Genomic DNA, 23,792 nt, shown 5'->3' on the forward strand with positions numbered 1-23,792 from the left:
CTTCCTTAACTCTGCAAATTATGTGTGGTTTAAGAACAAAGGTACAAAATGCTATGAAGATTAAACTGCCACTGCTGGAGGTCTGAAGGACCTATGGTCATATGATATCTCAGAAATCACTAATGGAAATAAAAGTTAGGCCACACAATATTATTACAGCGCATTTCGTACCATTGTTGGGGAGTTACAGAAGAATAGCTATTCTACAAGACCTTACACATACCTTGGCTATCCTCCACTGCAGTCAAGGTGCAGACGGGCTTCAAATGCAAGCCATTTAATTGTGAAGAAAAACTTCTCTTTCTCAGGCCAGTTTTCTTCATTCGTATTAATTACTTAAAGACCATATAAATCAATTAAAAGACCATTTCTGCTTTTCAACATAACCTTAAGTTCTTTCACATAAAATAATTATAACTTTTTAGAAACAAATGTTAGAAGCTGGAATTTATAAATGGACATTTTAATAATGAATTAAAAATTGGGAGGCTAGTGGATAGACAACTAGTCTGGTGTAGCACAAAACTAGAAGGCCCCACATTTAGTCAAACCATGAGGTGTTGGAGGCATAGACTAGGTTTTGGCGATAGAGGGAGAGACAGATGGGTAGAGGCGGCTGTGGAGGTGGAAGAAAGTGGTTTGGGGTGGGGTATAAAGCTGAGTTTTCAGCAAGCAGAATACCAAGCCGATCCACTGTATGTACACTGTAAAAATCTCATGCAAGGCTGATTTGATGGTACATACCTGCATTATTCACTGCGTCTCGGGACTGTCTGGCCTTATTTTGACTCTGTGGAGCAGACACAAATATCACTTAATAGCAGTCAGGGCTTCTTGATAAATTTACAGTAAGACCAGCAAGGCTCCCCATCTGCTCCCGATTTTCTCCTCATTTGTCAGCAAGCTGTTCAACTGCAGGGGGCAGCACAGCCAAATTCGCTTCGGTCCTCACCCAACATCCATACAGGCACATTTTCTTACTGGAATCACTTGATTGCAATCAGGAGAAGGGGAATTCTGTCTAACTTTTCTCCTTCCTCACTCAGGGTCAATTGACAGCTCAGCTAAAATAATCCAAAACAGGAAAGACTGGGGATTGAGCCTGGGACCTTCTTGGTCTGTGTGGCTCATGTTCAAACTGAGCAATGCACATACCAGCTGAGCCATCGAGGGAGATCACGACAACTCAGCTGTGTGCATCGCTACAGACTCTGCACAGCTCCAGGTTTGACATCTTTATATCTTTGTGTGGGCTGAAATCAGCAGTACACAGGGATTACAAATTAAAAATAACATTTCCAGATGGCACTGAACGGCTCATGGGGCACGAAAAACAGGGAAGGCAGACCCGCTGGGATGCAAGTCTGTGCACAAACAGTGTTTAATATAAATAGAGACACCCAGAGCCCCAGGGTCTGATGCTTGGATGTTGTTATGTCTGGGGTTTACGCAGTAACAGTTTTTCAGACTCTGGCCTCTGATGCCACACAAAATCTGTAGATCTGAGCTTGTATTAAAAACTGCATGGCTGCACAGATTAATCCCTGCCTTCCTTTAATATTCAGCTAAACAAGGCCTTTTTAATCCATTTGTTTGCATTCTATCTCCTACCCAATAATTTAATTTGATACAAAATAGTCATCAATTTTCTTGGATAGTGGTGCTAAACTATGGGTGGTTTTGTGCATTGGACTCATGACTATTATATCAGGTTGGGACTGCCCAAATTTATATTATTTACAGCTCTTGAATCTAGAAATTTCCTTGATTGGAATTTTAACAGAAGTCATTTACCTTTTTAATTTAAAATAGCCCACAGTGAAACATTAACCTCTTAGGCATGAGATAGAGATAGGAGAGACAGACAGACTATGAGAAGAGAGGCAGAGACTGAACGAGAGGCACAGAGAAAGAGACAGACAGACAGGAAAGATGAGATTTTCATTACATCAGACTACTTTGAATTCAAGCCCTTGTACCAGAGCTGAAAAGACACTGTACTAATACACTGCACTGTCCACTCCCCCAGAATGTTTATTGTAGAAATGTGTCAATTAAAGAACAACTAATTCAGTTACGCTTTGGCCGAGCATGGTACTTCATTATGAAGGCCAGTAATTCACATGTTTGATTCCTGGTCTGTGCCAAATCAGCTGATCTCAGCTCAGGAAGCATCAGCAGGGCTACAATTGGTCTGAATGCCTTGGGGCTAGGGAGGGTTATAATCAACAAAGGATCCCATTCTCAGAACTTCCACTAATCCCTGCTGGAACGTGTATAAGTGTGGACATCGGATGAGAACAGCATCAGGCTCAGCTGTGATGCTCTCCACGGTAGAATAGCCTGCCAAAAGTAACTGTTTAGGCGTACGCAAAGAATGTCCACATGGGTGAGCTACCAGAGTCCTGCCGGTTCCCATGGAACCATATGCCAGTAAGGAGTCAGTGCCTTCAGGAGAGAAAACTGGGCTAATACATGTTGCAATTGCATCCTTCCGTTCAGTTAGTGCCTCGGTTGGATTTTTCCATGTGTCTTTCTTCTTCAGGAGTAGAAGGAGGACAATGAGAGAGAAGACCAGAGCAGGTGAACAAAGAGTGAAAGAAGACCAGAGTAAAGCCGATAAACTGTGCCTTCAGCACAGTTTCCTGAAGAGAACAGAGTAAAGATACCCAGCAAGACAGAATTAAAAGCCCAAACAGATAACAAAATGTAAGACAGGAGACCAAAACAAATACATAGAACAGAGAACTGCCAGGTAAGGACACTGGGATAACAAGAGGATAAAATTACACAGTGAAAATTACACAACGAGGGAGACATTTTAGGAAAAGTAAATTCAAACACTGAAAATGGAAGGGGAAAAAATTAAAATATGTAAAAGGGAAAACAAAATAAAAAAAAGGAAACTTAAAGTAGAAAGGGAAATTTATGGAAAAATAAATATAGGGAGTGAGAAGATGAAAAAATAAAGTTTAAGTGGTAAAGAATAGAATGAGATATATGAAAGATAAAGACTGAATAAGAACAGAGGAGCTGTTCAGAGAGGAAGAGACACAGTGAAATTCGATAATCATGATTTGTTCTCATTGATGATTTTAGTGAAAAATTCAATGAGGAATTTCACCTCCACCTGTAAGAGAGGACAGACAGAGCCAATAAAGAGGGAGCTGGATAGATAATTGACACAGAAAGTGACTTGAGTTATATGAGCGATGAGGAAGTGCATGGAATTTTTCAAACCTTAGGACTGGCCAAATGGACTACAATAGTCTCACCCAGTCCTGCTCCAATTAAAAATCATGCAGTATTTAATTACCTTGTGACATTTATGAATTCAGATTTTTGTTCAATTTCAGTAGAAGATGCTAAATTTGGACCTGTTTGGATTAGACTTCTGGGCATTGCCTAGAATAGTAACCCTTTGCCAAGTCCAAAGATGGGTACAGGGCAGGGTAGAAAGTTGGCATCTTGGCTTGAGTTCTTATGTTTGCTTTGATTAAAGAATATTTGTTTACGACCTTACTAACATGCTTTCACATCATGAGAAACAGGAGTAAATGGGGGGGGGGGGAGGGGGGAGGCAAAAGAGGACTAGTTCACTTCACCTCTTAGATATTTGTGGACAATCCAATCAAATGCAGAACTGGCCAGATGAAAACTGGAGAGCTGGCAACACTATTTGTGGCCTCATCTCCATACCAGGTTTGTAATAAATGCTTTAATGTTTATATTATATATATATATATATATATATATATATAGTGTGAAAAACCAGCAACATTTAGTCCTGGGATACAAGTGTAGGATGACAATGTGAGAAAATCAAAGGTTTGGTTTATTCTTATTGGTCTAAGATAGCTATGCTTTACTATCTGGCCAGCACCATTTATTCTGATTCAGGGGAAAACTTTAACCATCAGTGGATCATACTGACTTCAATGTCCTTTCCAAATGGGGCCTTGCCTTATTCTCTACAGTGACTCATACCTTTTCGATTTGCTTCTGATTTCCTGTGCAGTTTGTACGTTCTGAGCTCTGTTCGGCCTCATCTGCTTCTTTACACTTCTGTTCATAACTCTTCTTTGACTGGAAAATGACAATGCAAATTAACAGACACTACATCAGACCACTTGGCATAAACAGAGAGGTTGAAAATACCCGTTCCACAATTCAGTTTGACATTAAACTTTAATACTGGAGCAGGCACCCCCAATGGCTCAGCAAGTTTATCCAGTGAGTAGTGAGCTGTATAGACCAGGATGAATCCAGGTTTGATCCCAGTCTGTGCTATTAGTGGATATCAGTTTGGTTGGGATTTAACCTTTGGGCTAGGGATTGTGGAGGAAGTAGACCAGAGCTCCAATTCCTGATCGCTATCCACCAGTCCCCACTGAAATTGCCGTTGTGTGGCTGTTGGGTGAGGACAGGATCAAGTTCAACCGCGATGTTCCCTGTGGCCAAATAGCTTGCTGGCACTCATGGTCAAGGTCAAAGTTAAAGAATGGCTGCTTGGGCAATGTAAGGTGGCTGGTACCGTAGGATAGGCTATTAGCTTCTAAATTTTTTTTAAAAGAGAATAGTCTGGGTACACGAGTTATTCACTTTCTTATAGAATCTTACAGCACAAAAGGAGGCCATTCGGCCCATCGTGCCCATGCTGGCTCTTTGAAAGAGCTATCCAATTAGTCCCACTCCCCTGCTTTTTCTCAATAGCATTGCAATTTTCTCCCCTTCAAGTATTTATCCAATTCCCTTTTGAAAGTTACTGAGTCATTACTTCTGAGTCATTCTCTTGAAATACTTTGTCATTTTTTAAAAATTTAAAGCTATAGACACTAACGAACGAGGCCTTGAGTTTGCTGTTCGTTGTCTATGGGGCGGGGCGGGGGGGTGCTTTTTGTCAGTAATCCCACAATTCTTTGCTTACATCAAGAGTCTTCTTGTATAATGCCACCTTGCTCTTCTGAATGCGTTCCATGGCACTTTCATACTGTTGAGAAAAATGTGCCAATGTTAGTACAGCTTGTATAAAATAAAATACACCACCTTGCCAGTACGCTGGCCTTAAATAGAATCAATTACTCTTCACCCAGCAAATTATTAGAGGACTCAGGTCAATATGAACCCGTCCTTTTCCCATTTTAACTGCCATTCAGACCGTTTTCTTTTATTCTTTTAATTGTTGGGGGAAAAAAAATGTCTGAATGACAATTTTTTTTTGAGACAGATTCTAAACCACCCCAGGCTCTACTTTGGAAATTCATGTCGGTGAGTGCAGGTATTGCTTTACAAGCTGCCCACCAAACCTGGTTATTTTTTTAGGATGAAGAGATGCGTGCAGAGTTTCTCCTCCAACAGTTCAAATTTAAATTTTAGGCAGTGCATGTGGGAATCTTTGCACTCCATAAATATTTAAATCAACTCCAAGTAACTTTACGAAAACTGTTGAGGGTGTCTGATGAACGCCCTCCCCCAGAATACTTCTTAAACCAGGTTTAACAAAGCAATGGAGTTACATACCATGTGGAGTCAAATCCAAAATGTTGCCAGAAGGTCTCTCCAAAGCTGGCTTGGACCCCTGCTCTAAAGTTATACTGTGGAGATGCCGGTGATGGACTGGGGTTGACAATTGTAAACAATTTTACAACACCAAGTTATAGTCCAGCAATTTTATTTTAAATTCACAAGCTTTCGGAGGCTATCTCCTTCCTCAGGTGAACGATGTGGAAGGAGATAGCCTCCAAAAGCTTGTTCACCTGAGGAAGGAGATAGCCTCCGAAAGCTTGTGAATTTAAAATAAAATTGCTGGACTATAACTTGGTGTTGTAAAATTGTTTACTAAAGTTATACTGCAGCTTTAGTGTCTGTGAAGTAGAAGCCACTTCACAGCAACACGATGCAGTGTAAATGTGCCCTAAAAAATAGTGAACGTCAAGAACCTTTCTAAAACACAAGATCATTTTCTAACTTACCCAGTAGTGATCTTTAGAGGAAGTGGAAAGCATTTTCTGAGACAACTGCTGTTAATAGACAGATTCTGAGCCTTAGCTGGGTGCAGCTGATACATCCAGTGTCCACTAATTGCAAATTAACTGAGCGTTTTAAAGAGTCACCAACCAGATCCATCCCAAATCTTAGTCCTACCACTGCCTTATGCTTGTATATTTATAGAAACGCAGAAGAAACATTCTTTGGTCTGTCCTTTTTGACAGAACCATCCACAGTGGCAGATTAGAGACCATAGTACATATCGACTCAATGCCCATTGTAGTTCCTGTGTGGTTTCCACACATGAGCTGCTCTTATTAACACTTCAAATACTGAATATCCTCAGCTGCTTTCAAAATCAGGGCATGTTTCCCACTCAAGTGCAAATTATTAAATTTGTTGTAATCATTTTCCAACTGGGAATGTTTTATTTTTCCTTCCACACAATTTTCTTGGAGGTGCTGACTCGCGCTGGAGTCCCAGTGGGCGCCAGTCACCTCCGAGACCTCGGCCATTCACCATTTATGAGCCCAGAAAGCGTCAACAGTATATTCTACTGTATTGGGCATCAGAGCGGAGCCCAAATAGGGAGGGAGAGAGCACTTGATCATTACCCAGTGATTTCTGCTGCAAAATATGTGTGCGCACTCATCCATTTCCAGGAAGAACAGGAGGGGGCTCAGCTCTGCTGCCCTCCTGAACAGACTGCTGACACTCATTGTCTAGGCCTGTTTGGGAAAGGTACCAGAAGATCATTAAAGCCTGCGGAACTGAATCCCAGCAAGAGAGAGGAGATGCAAGTTTAAAAACACAAGAATATGAAAAACATGAAAATAGACAAAATAGAATTAAGACACATTCCCAGTGCAGCAGAAAAATTGGCTTTAACTTTCACCACTCCGAAACAGGTCAGGCTTTCAATACAGGCATCAGGCCTCAAAAGGTTAACAAGTTGCATAATCTGAAACTTAAATAGTTTTACAAATGTTACTTTCCTGCAAGAACAGAGACACATTGTACAGTTCAATTTCTTCCCCCATTGCACTGACCAACAGAAATTTAAATGAACACTTGGTTTGGGGAAGGCGCTGCAGATTTAAAAGAAAAAAATTATTCTTGCAATACTTAAAAACTGTTGGAACAAGTGAATGTTCTTTAATTCCTAACATAGCACCATCTGTCAATATTAAACAGGTTGCACTCTATGCAATTCAGGCTGTCATTAAAGGAGCAGTGTTGTTATGTAGTCTCTGAATTATCACCCACTTATCGTTCTTACCTTCTTCCTCGTTTCCTTCTGCCTCTCCCTGAAATCTTCCAGGCGTTTTACCTCCTCTTTTAACATGCCTGCCAGCTGAATGTGTAGGTTTCCTATGTTTTCCAATTCTGAAACAGTCAAAAATGCACTTTATGTAATCTATTCTGTCCATGTAAATTTCTGCCACATTGTGAGGTAGGTAACCTACCAATTTATCTCAAAACAAAATATCCAATAAAAAATACTAACTTACAGAGGTTTCCTACGTAGATTGTGTGTGTGCGTATATTTGATGCTTCCGTGGAAAATTACTGTCCAGTGTCAGACTAAGCCATGCAGACCATAAGGGCCCAAGTTTGATCCCTTGTCTGTGCTGAGTTTAACCAGAGCAGCAGTTGCCTCAGTGCCCTTTGACTTAGGGAGTTGGAAAGAAAAAAAAGTCAGCCAGGATTCATACCCTCATTGCTGTCCAGTGACCCCTCCTGAGAACCCCACGTGTGGAAATCAGGTCACAGCAGGTTGGGACTCTGTTTTCCACAGTTGAATAGCTATTTATCCAGCTAGGACCACTGTATGTACTAGTGCAATTGCTTAAAAAGTGTTATTTGGTGCAGATTGGAAAAAATCCCAGCCTCTAGTCTTCAGGTTTCATTAGTGAGTCAGACAATGTCTTGGAGTAGCGCAGACCTGCCTGGTTCTGCTATTGGATCACTGCGTTCACCACAGAGGTTTGACTTAATTCCACATTTCCATTAGGAGTCACCTTGATCCCAAAGAGACCCCACTGACAGAAAATTAAGAGGAAAAAAAGATGTAATTTGAACCAGGGGACTCCTAGGAGTAACAGTGAAGCTGGGTGGAACCTTGCTTTTACAAAAAGGGCAATAGAATTGTGGATTGTTACTAGAGGCGGCCATTAAAGCGGACAGGATAACCGGCTTCGGAAAACAATTAGCATTTTTGAAGAGAGAAGGATCAAGGAAAGTGGTGAGAAGGTGGGTAAATGGGTTTGAGATCTATTGAAAAGAGATGGACTTGTCGGACTGGACAGCCTTTTCCAGTTCCTAAAGTCTCTTTTGTTCTTAATTTAGTCTTAAGGTTCAGGTGACACCCATAATCCAGTCGAGCTGAGCTCGTGATTTGTATCTTCTGAATGCCTCAAGTTAAGAATTACAGTTTTATTACCCAGCCATTCTTTCTTTCCTTCACCCAAGAGACCATTTTTCATGTATGAATCTAGACAGTGAATGTCAGCAGATCGTAAGTCCACACACACGCAGTTTCTAGTCAGCGTCATTGGAAAGCGATGAACAGCGGGAGCCACAGCTGATTTTTTTTTCCTCCCCTTCCTGGCCCAGGGTTTAGAGGCCAATATGATCACTCCAACTACACGCCTCGGCAGAGACCAACTAATTAAATAGAGACTGCAAAATAAATTTGGGATCTTCTGGTTTATAAGGTTTATAAGGATCATAGAAGTTACAACATGGAAACAGGCCCTTCGGCCCAACATGTCCATGTCGCCCAGTTTATACCACTAAGCTAGTCCCAATTGCCTGCACTTGGCCCATATCTCTCTATACCCATCTTACCCATGTAACTGTCCAAATGCTTTTTAAAAGACAAAATTGTACCTGCCTCTACTACTGCCTCTGGCAGCTCGTTCCAGACACTCACCACCCTTTGAGTGAAAAAATTGCCCCTCTGGACCCTTTTGTATCTCTCCCCTCTCACCTTAAATCTATGTCCCCTCGTTATAGACTCCCCTACCTTTGGGAAAAGATTTTGACTATCTACCTTATCTATGCCCCTCATTATTTTATAGACTTCTATAAGATCACCCCTAAACCTCCTACTCTCCAGGTAAAAAAGTCCCAGTCTATCTAACCTCTTCCTATAAGTCAAACCATCAAGTCCCGGTAGCATCCTAGTAAATCTTTTCTGCACTCTTTCTAGTTTAATAATATCCTTTCTATAATAGGGTGACCAGAACTGTACACAGCTTGGCTCACTTGATAGTTATCTTGCTTCAGGGTCAGAAAGTTGTGGGTTCAAGTCCCACCTCAGGACTTGGGTCGCTAAGACTCCAATACTATATTGAGGTAGTGCTGCATTGTAAGTGCAGTTCTGCAGATGAGATGTTAAACTGATGTTCCATCTGCCTGTTCAGATGGGTGTTAAAGATTGCATGGCACTATTTGAGGTAGAGTGTTGTGGCCAGCACTCCTTCCTCAACCAATACAACCAAACAAAAGCTAAACTGGATGCTTCTCGTTTGCTTTCATGACAACAATCCCTGCAGTCCAGAAGTGATTTGTTGTGTGAACTGCTTTGAGATGCTGTGATATATAAATCCAAATACTATTATTTTTATATATGAATTAGACACGAAGAAGGGAATACCATCAGGAGAATCCTCAAAAGTATATGGACTGGCTCATAAACATACAAACAATCAAAAATGAAAACAAGATGAAATTTAGTTTTGCATTCAGATATTTGCTACTTACGTTGCTTTAGGCTGTCAAAGGCTATTCGCAGAGTACTGAAAAAGAAATCAGAGTAGACATCAACAATAAATGTATGTATTTAGCAAGCTTTTCAATGAATTTTCACCATAAAAACTTATGTACTTTTTCCCCTAATGAGGGAACCTTTCTCCTTACAGAGAATTTCTCTTTTTGGGAACTAGATTGTGCATGGAGATTAAACATGGTTCATGCATCGTGTTTAATACTACAATGTAGTGTAAGATTGGCTCAGCAGGACTGAGGTAGTGCTGCTTTGTTCGAAGTGTTGTCCTTCAGAGGAGATGTTAAAGTGAGCTCCTATCTGCCTGTTCCAGTGGACATTAAAGCTGTAATGAGAAGATGGTTGGTGTTCCAGAATGGTGAGATCTAATCAGCTGAAGGGCCTTCTTCATCTCAACCCATCTTGTGACACCTCTGGGATAAGGATGAAATTTTACCATCTCTCCTTCGCTGATGGCAATAGGGTTCTAAATTAAATTAGTTTTGGGCAGCCCAAAACATTGCCAAGTGGACACAAGACCACTACTCTAAACTACCAATAATATTGCACCAGTCGAATCAACAGTTTCATTCAGAGAAGCCAGAAGGACGATTGGTATGGAAAAAAAAAAATCAACTTTAGTACAGTAAGGGCTGCTATGTTTGCCTCCAATTAGGCTCAAGGCATGTTGCTAGGAGATCATAAAGGGAGTTTTGCCCTACATTTAATACAACTAGGGCCAGATATCGTGTATTGGAGCACCACAATTGTGCAGGTTTCGAATTCTGGTTAAGAAAATCTGAAGCAGTAAGGAGGAATGAAGCTTGGATTGTTTTGTTAGCCTCAATTATCAGTAGGAGAGTTAACTAATCATTCTGTTGGAGCTGAGGGACAGATAGCTGGTTTCAATTTAACAGATTTTTTTTAAAGATTGCTAGTAATGTCATTCTGAAATAAAAACAGCCCTTGCAGCACAGCCAGCACTCAACCAGATCCTGCAGAACTTCCTTATTTCTGACTTTTGATCTTGTGGACGTATTTGCTTTCCTGCTGTCTCCAGCCCAGTACTTTTCAAACTTTCCTGTGAGAGGGATCTCTTCCAAATATTGATGCACTCTCAGGGGCCTCCTCCAAATATTGACCTTCTCTCAGGGATCCCTCCAAATATTGATGCATTATCGGGGACTCTGTCTTAAATTCCAAAAGAGGGTATCAACGATCCACAATAAACAGTGGCATCATTGAAAAAAAACAGTTTTATTAGTGTACAGCAACTGAAGCAATGAGCTGTTAAGTCAAGTAATACAGAAATTTGATAAAAGGTGGAAGGAAATTTCATGTCCTTGGGGATTCACTGTAATGTCTGGGGACCCTAGTTTGGCAACTTGTGTTTTTAGCCTGTCATAGGAGTCTTTGATCAGTCTGTGATTATGTTAGATGCAAAATACAGAATGGATTAATACACTACAATGCCAATCTATTTCAAGATGTGGAGATGCCGGTGATGGACTGGGGTTGACAATTGTAAACAATTTTACAACACCAAGTTATAGTCCAGCAATTTTATTTTAAATTCACAAGCTTTCGGAGATTTTCTCCTTCCTCAGGTAAATGTTTCAAGATCTCCTTGAAGCCTACGCATTTATACATATTGAATAATACATGGTGTTTACAGACTGCCCCTGCAACTGCCCGTTGCCAAGGCAATCACCGTGTTCAGACAGAGAGGTGTCATCTGCAGAACCCCCGAATACACATTCAACAAAAAAACAAACAGGGAAAAAAAACAGAGAAAAAAAAACAGAGAGAGGCAGAAACATCCGGAAGGCAGAGAGAGCCAGCAAATGACCCATTATATTAAAAACAGATAACATTTGTTCGCTGGTGGGGTAACGTGTAGCGTGACATGAACCCAAGATCCCGGTTGAGGCCGTCCTCATGGGTGCGGAACTTGGCTATCAATTTCTGCTCGACGATTTTGCGTTGTCGTGTGTCTCGAAGGCCGCCTTGGAGTACGCTTACCCGAAGGTCGGTGGATGAATGTCCATGACTGCTGAAGTGTTCCCCGACTGGGAGGGAACCCTCCTGTTTGGCGATTGTTGCGCGGTGTCCGTTCATCCGTTGTCGTAGCGTCTGCATGGTCTCGCCAATGTACCATGCTCTGGGGCATCCTTTCCTGCAACGTATGAGGTAGACAACGTTGGCCGAGTCACAGGAGTATGAACCATGCACCTGGTGGGTGGTGTCATCTCGTGTGATGGTGGTATCTGTGTCGATGATCTGGCATGTCTTGCAGAGGTTACCGTGGCAGGGTTGTGTGGCGTCGTGGACGCTGTTCTCTGGAAAGCTGGGTAGTTTGCTGCGAACGATGGTCTGTTTGAGGTTGGGTGGCTGTTTAAAGGCGAGTAGTGGAGGTGTGGGGATGGCCATAGCGAGGTGTTTGTCCTCATTGATGACATGTTGAAGGCTGCGGAGAACATGGCGTAGTTTCTCCGCTCCGGGGAAGTACTGGACGACAAAGGGTACTCTGTTGGTTGCGTCCCGTGTTAGTCTCCTGAGGAGGTCTATGCGATTTTTTGCTGTGGCCCGTCGGAACTGTCGATCGATGTGTCGAGCGTCATATCCCGTTCTTACTAGGGCGTCTTTCAGCGTCTGTAGGTGTCCATCGCGTTCCTCCTCGTCTGAGCAGACCCTGTGTATTCGCAGGGCCTGTCCATAGGGGATGGCCTCTTTGACGTGGTTAGGGTGGAAGCTGGAAAAGTGGAGCATCGTGAGGTTGTCCGTGGGCTTGCGGTAGAGTGAGGTGCTGAGGTGCCCGTCTTTGATGGAGATTCGTGTGTCCAAGAAAGAAACTGATTCTGAGGAGTAGTCCATGGTGAGCTTGATGGTGGGATGGAACTTGTTGATGTTATCGTGTAGTCTCTTTAGTGATTCCTTGCCGTGGGTCCATAGAAAGAAAATGTCGTCAATGTATCTGGTGTATAGTGTTGGTTGGAGGTCTTGTGCAGTGAAGAAGTCCTGCTCGAACTTGTGCATAAAAATGTTGGCGTATTGGGGTGCGAATTTGGTCCCCATGGCTGTTCCGTGTGTTTGGGTAAAGAACTGGTTATCGAAGGTGAAGACATTGTGATCCAGGATGAAGCGGATGAGTTGTAGGATGGCTTCCGGAGATTGGCTGTTGTTGGTGTTGAGTATTGATGCTGTCGCAGCGATGCCGTCATCGTGGGGGATACTGGTGTATAGTGCCGAGACGTCCATCGTGGTGAGAAGTGTTCCTGGTTCAACTGGTCCGTGGGTACTGAGTTTTTGTAGGAAGTCTGTAGTGTCGCGACAGAAGCTGGGGGTTCCCTGTACGATGGGTTTCAGGATGCCCTCGATGTATCCAGAGAGGTTCTCACACAGGGTTCCGTTGCCTGATACGATGGGACGTCCGGGTGTGTTGGCTTTGTGTATCTTTGGGAGGCAGTAGAAGTCTCCCACGCGGGGATTACGTGGGATGAGAATGCGTAGGATGCTTTGAAGGTCTGGATCGAAGGTCTTGAACATGGTAGTTCGAAGGTAGTTCGCAGCAAACTACCCAGCTTTCAAGAGAACAGCGTCCACGACGCCACACAACCCTGCCACGGTAACCTCTGCAAGACATGCCAGATCATCGACACAGATACCACCATCACACGAGATGACACCACCCACCAGGTGCATGGTTCATACTCCTGTGACTCGGCCAACGTTGTCTACCTCATACGTTGCAGGAAAGGATGCCCCAGAGCATGGTACATTGGCGAGACCATGCAGACGCTACGACAACGGATGAACGGACACCGCGCAACAATCGCCAAACAGGAGGGTTCCCTCCCAGTCGGGGAACACTTCAGCAGTCATGGACATTCATCCACCGACCTTCGGGTAAGCGTACTCCAAGGCGGCCTTCGAGACACACGACAACGCAAAATCGTCGAGCAGAAATTGATAGCCAAGTTCCGCACCCATGAGGACGGCCTCAACCGGGATCTTGGGTTCATGTCACGCTACACGTTACCCCACCAGCGAACAAATGTTATCTGTTTTTAATATAATGGGTCATTTGCTGGCTCTCTCTGCCTTCCGGATGTTTCTGCCTCTCTCTGTGTTTTTTTTTTCTCTGTTTTTTTTCCCTGTTTGTTTTTTTGTTGAATGTGTATTCGGGGGTTCTGCAGATGACACCTCTCTGTCTGAACACGGTGATTGCCTTGGCAACGGGCAGTTGCAGGGGCAGTCTGTAAACACCATGTATTATTCAATATGTATAAATGCGTAGGCTTCAAGGAGATCTTGAAACATTTACCTGAGGAAGGAGAAAATCTCCGAAAGCTTGTGAATTTAAAATAAAATTGCTGGACTATAACTTGGTGTTGTAAAATTGTTTACAATCTATTTCAAGATGGAGAACGGAAACCTAAAAGTAAATTGAGGGGAAAGCCAGAGATAGGAGTAAGCAGGGACAGTTAGCAGTTAAACTTGTACTGAGGGACAGCAGGAGAAGGCTTCGTGCGACAAATTTAGTATTAACCCAAATCACTTCCCACAGTAAATTGTCAACAGCCGCCCACCCAAGACAAGGCACGGACAATAACACCATCCAACAGGACCACTAGCTGGGCAGAATTCCCCATCTCCCGCTCCCTAATTAAATAAACTAGCTTAATCCTAAAATGTGCAGACACAACCATACCAAGAAACCTTCAAGTGTCAAAGTGCCCCTCCCTCAGGTACTGTGCGGTCAAAATTTACAATGACATCACAAGATAGGTATCTGTATCAACACCTGAAAATTCAGTTATAAAACAATTGTTCCAACAATGGGGTACAATAGCAGTACACCACCCTACTCACTAACCACTGCTTTAATGCCCACTTTGCATGGCACAAACAATAGAGATGGAAAAAAAACTATAAATGCTAACTCAAATAAATGCAGAAATGCTGGCTATGCAGAGTAGATCTGCCAACATTTGAAAAAAGAAAAAAAAAAGACATAAGAAATAGGAGCAGGAGGATGCCATATAGCCCCTCGAGCCTGCTCCGCCATTCAGTAAGATCATGGCTGATTTTCTACCTCAACTCCACTTTCTTGCCTGATCCTCATATTCCTTGATTCCCTTAGAGTTCAAAAATCTATCGATCTCAGCCTTGAATATACTCAACGACTCAGCATCTACAGCCCTCTGGAATAGTGATGTCCAAAGATTCACCACCCTCTGAGTGAAGAAATTTCTCCTCATCTCAGTCCAGAATACGAAAGTAAACTAGCAAGAAATATAAAAACGGATTGTAAGAACTTCTGCAAGTATGTAAAAAGGAAAAGAGTAGCAAAAGTAAACGTTAGTCCCTTAGAGCCTGAGACAGGAGAAATTATAATGGGGAAATCAGGAAATGGCAGATGCATTAAACAAATATTTTTTATCTGTCTTCACAGTAGAAGACACAAAAAGCATACCAAAAATAGTGGGGAACCAAGGGGTAAATGAGATTGAGGAACTTAAAACAATTAATATCACTAGAGAAAAAGCACTGGACTAACTAATGGGACTAAAAGCTGACAAATCCCCTAGACCTGATGGCCTACATCCTAGGGTTCTAAAAGAGGTGGCTGCAGAGATAGTGGATACATTGGTTATGATCTTCCAAAATTCTCTACATTCTGGAACGATCCCAGTGAACTGGAAGGTAGCAAATGTCACCCTGCTATTCAAGAAGGGAGGGAGAGAGAAAACAGGGAACTACAGGCCAGTTAGTCTGACATCGGTCATTGGGAAAGTACTGGAATCCATTATTAAGGAAGTGGTAATAGGGCACTTAGAAAATCATAATTTTGATTAGGTAGAGTCAATATGGTTTTATGAAAGGGAAATCACATTTGACAAATCTATTAAAGTTTTTTGAGGATGTAACTAGCAGGGTAGATAAAGGGGAGCCAATGGATGTAGTATATTTGAATTTTCAAAAGACATTTGATAAGGTGCCACATAAAAGGTTGACAATTGTAAACAATTTTACAACACCAAGTTATAGTCCAGCAATTTTATTTTAAATTCACAAGCTTTCGGAGATTTTCTCCTTCCTCAGGCAACATAAAAGGTTGTTACACAAGATAAGGGCTCATGGGATTGGGGGTAATATATTAGCATGGAAAGAGGATTGGTTAAAGGACAGAAAGCAGAGACTAGGGATAAACTGGTCATTCTCAGGTTGGCAAGCTGTAACTAGTGAGGTGCCGCAAGGATCAGTGCTTGGGTCTCAACTATTTACAATCTATATGAATGACTTAGATGAAGGGACTGAGTGTAATGTATCCAAGTTTGCTGATGATACAAAGCTAGGTGGGAAAGTAAGCTGTGAGGAGGACATAAAGAGTCTGCAAAGGGATATAAACAGATTAAGTGAGTGTGCAAGAAGGTGGCAGATGGAGTATAATGTGGGGAAATATAAGGTTATTCACTTTGGTAGGAAGATTAGAAAAACAGAATATTTTTAAAATGGTGAGAAACTATTAAATGTTGGTGACCTCATACGAGAAACACAAAAAGATAGTAGGCAGGTACAACAGGCAATTAGGAAAGCAAATGGCACGTTGGCCTTTATTGCAAGGGGTTGAAGTACAAAAGTAAGGAAGTCTTACTACAGTTGTACAGGGCTTTAGAGAGACCTCACCTGGAGTACTGTGTACAGTTTTGGTCTCCTTATTTAAGGTAGGATATACTTGCCTTAGGCGGTACAATGAAGGTTCACTAGATTAATTCCTGGGGTGAGAGGGTTGTCCTATGAGGAGAGGTTGAGTAGAATAGGCCTATACTCTCTGGAGTTTAGAAGAATGAGAGGTGATCTCATTGAAACTTTTAAGATTATTAGGGGGCTTGACAGGGTAGATGCTGAGAGATTGTTTCCCCTGGCTAGAAAGTCTAGAAGTAGGTGGCATAGTCACAGGATAAGGGGTCAGCCATTCGAGACTGAGATGAGGAGGAATTTCTTCACGCAGAGGGTTGTGAATCTTTGGAATTCTCTACCTCAGAGGGCTGTGGATGCTGAGCCATTGAATTTATTCAAGGCTGAGATGAATAGATTTTTGGACTCTAGGGGGAATTAAGCGATATAGGGATTGGGCAGGAAAGTGGAGTTGAGGTAAAAGATCAGCCATGATTTGATTGAATGGCGGAGCTGGCTCGAGGGGCCATATGGCCCACTCCTGCTCCTGCTCCTAATGTTCTAAATAGCCGACCGCTTATCCTGAGTCTGTGCCCCTACTTCTAGACTCTCCAGCCAGGGGAAACAGCCTCTCAGCATTTATCCTGTCAAGCCCTCTCAGAATCTTATATGTTTTAATTAGATCACCTCTCATTCTTCTAATCTCCAGAGAGTATAGGCCCATTCTACTCAATCTCTCCTCTCTTCTCATCCAGGAATCAATCTAGTGAACCTTCATTGCACTGCCTCTAAGGCAAGTATATCCTTCCATAGGTAAGGAGACCAAAACTGTACACAGTACTCCAGGTGTGGTCTCACCACAGCCCTGTACAATTGCCACAAGACTTCCTTAGTCTTGTACTCCAACCCCCTTGCAATGAAGGCCAGCATACCATTTGCCTTCCTACTTGCTTGCTGTACGTGCATGTTACCTTCCTGTCTTTCGTGTGTAAGGAAACCCAAATCTCTCTGAACACCAACATTTAATGGACGGGTCAACAAAGGATCTTTATCCAGTATGTTGATCTACCCTTTCCTTGTGAAGATGCTGACAGACCTACAGTGTATTTATTCCAAGTGTAACAAAGTAATGTTAGGTCACTATCCTTAGTATGTATTAACAGCTTTAACTCTCAATAGTGAATGTGTTTTTCTGAGAAGGGATTTACATCATATTTACATAACCACAAACAAAGTTGGAAACAACTAGTCATTTAAATACAGGCTCAAAGACAGTGAAATTTCCATTGAGTGTGCCTCATCGGGGAGATAGAAGGAAGTGATTAGGACAGTGTTAGTTCTCTTTTTATTACGTTTTTCCATTAACCTGAGTTTGCCCTGTTATAAAGGATATTTTTATTTTATACATTTCCCAGAATTTTTCCTGAAATTGACCAAAGCCATTTGTCTCTGTTTTTGTCTTGGTTTCCCCCATGAGTTAACACTGCTAGTAGTTGGGGTGGGCAGTGAACGAGGCACCACAGGTGAATAAATTGATCACTCAGCATCTTATTTTCAACTTTCTATTCCATATATCTGTATGTCAATTGTCTGAAGGTTATAAGTGCTGAACAATCACTTGGTCTTGGCAATATTCTTGCTAAGGGATTGTACCAGCATCTAACAAAAAAGTTGGCATTATTTCTCCCCTTTCCCCAGTTCCTATTATTTTAAATTTTACTTTCTTTTGTGTTCATCAAGATGAGGAATGTCAGTGAGGGAAGTAGAACAGTTTCAATTTACGTACCCAGAGTCAACCACAATCATTCCCAAGTCAGATATAGCATGGTTAATGCAGAGCAAAGCTCCTTCTACTCTGTGCCATCAAACACTCTCAGGTCAGATACAGTACATGTTGGATGCAGAGTAAAGATCCATCTATTCTGCCCAAACACTCAAATGTAAACAATTTTACAACACCAAGTTATAGTCCAACGATTTTTATTTGAAATCTACAAGCTTTCGGAGGCTTCCTCCTTCCTCAGGTAAATGTCAGGAGCTCCTTGAAGCCTACGCATTTATACATCATAGAACAATACATGGTGTTTACAGACTGCCCCTGCAACTGCCCGTTGCCAAGGCAATCACCGTGTTCAGACAGAGAGGTGTCACCGACAGAACCCCCGAATACACATTCAACAAAAAAACAAACAGGAAAAAAAAGAGAGAGAGAGGCAGAAACATCCGGAAGGCAGAGAAAGCCAGCAAATGACCCATTATATTAAAAACAGATAGCTTTTGTTCGCTGGTGGGGTAACGTGTAGCGTGACATGAACCCAAGATCCCGGTTGAGGCCGTCCTCATGGGTGCGGAACTTGGCTATCAATTTCTGCTCGACGATTTTGCGTTGTCGTGTGTCTCGAAGGCCGCCTTGGAGAACGCTTACCCGAAGATCGGTGGCTGAATGTCCCTGACTGCTGAAGTGTTCCCCGACTGGGAGGGAACCCTCCTGTCTGGCGATTGTTGCGCAGTGTCCGTTCATCCGTTGTCGCAGTGTCTGCATGGTCTCGCCAATGTACCATGCTCCGGGGCATCCTTTCCTGCAGCGTATGAGGTGGACAACGTTGGCCGAGTCACAGGAGTATGAACCATGCACCTGGTGAGTGGTGTCCTCTCGTGTGATGGTGGTATCCGTGTCGATGATCTGGCATGTCTTGCAGAGGTTACCGTGGCAGGGTTGTGTGGTGTCGTGGACGCTGTTCTCCTGAAAGCTGGGTAATTTGCTGCGAACGATAGTCTGTTTGAGGTTGGGTGGCTGTTTAAAGGCGAGTAGTGGAGGTGTGGGGAAGGCCATAGCGAGGTGTTCATCGTCATTGATGACATGTTGAAGGCTGCAGAGAACATGGCGTAGTTTCTCCGCTCCGGGGAAGTACTGGACGACGAAGGGTACTCTGTTGGTTGCGTCCCGTGTTAGTCTTCTGAGGAGGTCTATGCGATTTTTCGCTGTGGCCCGTCGGAACTGTCGATCGATGAGTCGAGCGTCATATCCCGTTCTTACCAGGGCGTCTTTCAGAGTCTGTAGGTGTCCATCCCGTTCCTCCTCGTCTGAGCAGATCCTGTGTATTCGCAGGGCCTGTCCATAGGGGATGGCCTCTTTGACGTGGTTAGGGTGGAAGCTGGAAAAGTGGAGCATCGTGAGGTTGTCCGTGGGCTTGCGGTAGAGTGAGGTGCTGAGGTGCCCGTCTTTGATGGAGATTCGTGTGTCCAAGAAAGAAACTGGTTCTGAGGAGTAGTCCATGGTGAGCTTGATTGTGGGATGGAACTTGTTGATGTTATCGCGTAGTCTCTTTAGTGATTCTTCGCCGTGGACGGCAATGAGGACGGCCTCAACTGGGATCTTGGGTTCATGTCACGCTACACGTTACCCCACCAGCGAACAAAAGCTATCTGTTTTTAATATAATGGGTCATTTGCTGGCTTTCTCTGCCTTCCGGATGTTTCTGCCTCTCTCTCTCTCTCTTTTTTTTCCTGTTTGTTTTTTTGTTGAATGTGTATTCGGGGGTTCTGTAGGTGACACCTCTCTGTCTGAACACGGTGATTGCCTTGGCAACGGGCAGTTGCAGGGGCAGTCTGTAAACACCATGTATTGTTCTATGATGTATAAATGCGTAGGCTTCAAGGAGCTCCTGACATTTACCTGAGGAAGGAGGAAGCCTCCAAAAGCTTGTAGATTTCAAATAAAAATCTTTGGGCTATAACTTGGTGTTGTAAAATTGTTTACAATTGTCAACCCCAGTCCATCACCGGCATCTCCACAAACACTCAAAGTTTAAGTACAGTACGGATTAGATGCAAAGAAAAATGATATAGAACGTACAGCAGAGAAACAGGCCATTCGACCTAACTGGTCTCTGCCGATGTTTATGCTCCACATGAGCCTCCTCCCACCCTACTTCATCTAACCCCATCAGCATAATCTTCTATTCCTTTATAACTCATGTACTTATCTAGTTTCCCCTTATCTTCGCTCTACTCTGCTCCAATAATGTGCCTCAGAAGGGTGCCACCTGTGGCACCAGTATGACATTTTTCCATTTCCCACGCCAGTTATCCTGTGGCCTCTCTATTTTGTAATTAGCATAGTGTGAATTAATGCCAATTATGAGTAGTTATAGGCTGCATGCTCATACCCACTAAAAAGTGGATTTAAACTATCCAGACTCATTTCACATAGGACCCTTACAGTCAGCAAGAAGACTTCATCCCGTCCACCTGAGCTGGATTTGGATGCAGGCCCCAGAGGTGCAAAGCCAGTGTCTGATCCCCTACACCACTCCTCCCCATTCCTATTATATTAGATACTCAAAATCCATTAAGAATAACACATTCCATTTTTCAAAAATGTTCATTCTGTTCAGGTGTTCCCATAACATCCTCCAGATCAAGGACTAGGCAGCTGACCTGTTGCCAAGGATCCATTAATGGTGCTTTTGAAGCAACCACTGAGTGTATACGCGCAGCTCAAGTTGAGCTGTTCTTCTTCCTTGTGAGGAGTGACTGGCCTCAGCTCAATGCTTCCCCTCATGGCAAGGCTGAGATCAGTAATTGCAAGTGTGCGCAAGCCTACATTCTACCACTGCATGGTACGATCGTACCTGACCCGACTCGTCCACGAGAAACTACCATTTACTTCACTGACTGTTGCTGGGATACAGCTCCAAGGGCACCAACAGACCTCTATTAACTCATCCAATTGGCCATTCTTCATGCATGAACCTCGACAATTGGCCATTCTTCATGTGCGTGTTCTTCTGTCCTCACCCGACATCCACACTTTTCAGCAGGGATCAGGAACAGGAATCTTGTTAAATTTTTCCCATCCCTAGCCCAGGAGAGACTGTGACTAGTTGTAGCACCCCTTCCTCTGTCCCACCTGAGATTAGCTTGCGCGGCACACCTAAGATATTCCAGGCTAGACATGTTTGATCTTGTGATTCAGTTTGCATGGATTATAATGCAGCCAACTACAAAGCTGGTCCCTGGGTTTCCTTTGTTTTGCACATTAGACAGTATCAGAGGGTGGACTTAGGTGAGGAGGGGGGAGGAAAAAGTTGCTTTGTCAAATACCCCGCCCAGGGAGAAACTTTCCTGCTATTAGCCTACCAGAGATCTTCTGGTAAACCCACCCAGTGCTACACTGTAGGCCTGGTCAGGTCTAATTTCCAGTATCTACAGTCTCCTGCCACTGGGTTTTTTGCAGACTTTTACCTGATGTTGTAACACAAGAATCTCCCACTTGGGATTCCTGTACTGATTTAACTCATCTCCCAGTTCAAAATCTACATTTACACTGGAATAAAAGGCATCTGGACCTCATTAACCTACATTTGTTTTAACATGAGTTCTGATAAAGAGTTCCACTTGACATATGAATCTATCTTTTTTTCCTCAGATCCTGTTCAACCAGCTGCACATTTCTAGCATATTCATCTTTTTCAACAATTTTCCTTCCCCCTCTCCTGAGGGTGCTGACTCTCACTAAGGTACAGTTCTATCGGCACCAGCAATCTGTGGCCATTAGAGTGTCAGGTTGCCGTAGTGGTAGCAATTTCCCGAGTTACAAGGTTGTGGTTTCAAAACCCACTCCAGGGCCTCTGTACATAATCTAGGCTGACACTTAGTGCAGCACTGTCAGAGGTGTTGCCTTTTGGAGTTGGTGAAATGTTAAACTGAGGCCATTTCTACCAGTTCCATTGGTTCAGATGGATGTTAAAGATCCTATGTTGTACTCAAAAAGCAGCAGGTAGTTCTCCCAGGCCCACATTCCTTCCCCAATCGGCATCACCAAGATATATAACTGGTAGTTCAACTAATTGCTGTTTGTGGGATATAACTACATAACAATCAGAGCTCTTCAATTCTTTGCATGTGAAACCCTTTGAGCATAATAGATGGTCTAAAATTACAGGGCATTCTTGCCCTTATTGAAACATAAGATCGTGAAGGGGCTTGATCGGGTGGATGCGGTAAGGATGTTCCCAAGGATGGGTGAAACTAGAACTAGGGGGCATAATCTTAGAATAAGGGGTTGCTCTTTCAAAACTGAGATGAGGAGAAACTTCTTCACTCAGAGGGTGGTAGGTCTGTGGAATTTGCTGCCCCAGGAAACTGTGGAAGCTACATCATTAAATAAATTTAAAACAGAAATAGACAGTTTCCTAGAAGTAAAGGGAATTAGGGGTTACGGAGGGCGGGCAGGAAATTGGACATTAATTTAGATTTGAGGTTAGGATCAGATCAGCTATGATCTTATTGAATGGCGGAGCAGGCTCGAGGGGCCAATTGGCCTACTCCTGCTCCTATTTCTTATGTTCTTATGTAGGAATCTAGATGGTGAGTGGCAGCTGTCTATTTACCCATGGGGGCATCACAGCTAAGACAAGCCTAATCCTGCTGTCACTTGACATTCACACAGACTTTCCAGCAGGTGTCACTGGGTCACTGGCTTCCAGGTGAGGAATGCACAAGCCAATGGCTTCAGGATAGGAGTGAAGAAAATGAGGAAAAACAAAATACATTCCATTATTTTACTCATATGAGTTACATTTATTCTCAAAAAAGTACAAGGTGAGGTTCCCTGATGGCCTACTTGATAATGTGAACTGATACTAAACCATATGGACAAAGAAGATTCCATGTTTGATTGTTGGTCTGAGATGAATTATCTGATCTCATCATGGTGCTGGTTGGGAATATTACTACTGGCCTCAGTGCCCCTATTATGCAGATGGAAAAATTAGTCAGGATTATTGATCGCCCAGCATTGACCTGTGATGGAAAGAACACGTACTGCCATCAGGTGAGGATAGGAAAAGGCTTGGCTGTGATGCACCCCACAGTTGAACAGTCTACCAACAATTCACTGCCTAGCCTCACAGGTGAGCAATGGCCACTGTGATCAGATACCAGAGGGCTGCAAGCACCCACAGAACTATATCACAGCAAGAGTTGGTGCCTTTAATTAAATCAGACCTTGTTAACTACAAATTAGTAACCCTAATGTTAGTTGCGTCAAAGCTTGTGGAAGCCATAGTGAATGAGAAACTGCTGAAAGATCAAAATTATAATTTTTTAAAAAATTAATTCATGGGATGTGGGCGTCGCTGGCAAGGCCAGCATTTATTGCCCATCCTTAATTGCCCTCGAGAAGGTGGTGGTGAGCCGCCTTCTTGAATCGCTGCAGTCCGTGTGGTGAAGGTTCTCCCACAGTGCTGTTAGGTAGGGATTTCCAGGATTTTGACCCAGCGACGAAGGAACGGCGATATATTTCTAAGTCACGTTGGTGTGTGGCTTGGAAGGGAACGTGCAGGTGGTG

At 43.1% G+C, this 23,792-nt stretch overlaps 1 protein-coding gene across 3 annotated transcripts in view; it reads right to left on the bottom strand.

The window, feature by feature from the left end:
* LOC137304798 (proline-serine-threonine phosphatase-interacting protein 1-like) overlaps nt 1-23,792 on the bottom strand; it is an 82,391-nt gene that overhangs the window by 25,406 nt on the left and 33,193 nt on the right. For all 3 annotated transcript variants that reach the window (XM_067973524.1, XM_067973523.1, XM_067973522.1), the window contains exons 4-8: nt 9,757-9,791; nt 7,268-7,374; nt 4,928-4,990; nt 3,988-4,086; nt 745-790 (exon numbers count right to left, since the gene is read on the bottom strand). In XM_067973524.1, the coding sequence (XP_067829625.1) occupies nt 745-790; nt 3,988-4,086; nt 4,928-4,990; nt 7,268-7,374; nt 9,757-9,791 (350 nt within the window). The remainder of the gene's footprint in view (nt 1-744; nt 791-3,987; nt 4,087-4,927; nt 4,991-7,267; nt 7,375-9,756; nt 9,792-23,792) is intronic.

This window comes from Heptranchias perlo, chromosome 38, assembly GCF_035084215.1.
Source record: "Heptranchias perlo isolate sHepPer1 chromosome 38, sHepPer1.hap1, whole genome shotgun sequence".
Taxonomy (NCBI): Eukaryota; Metazoa; Chordata; class Chondrichthyes; order Hexanchiformes; family Hexanchidae; genus Heptranchias; species Heptranchias perlo.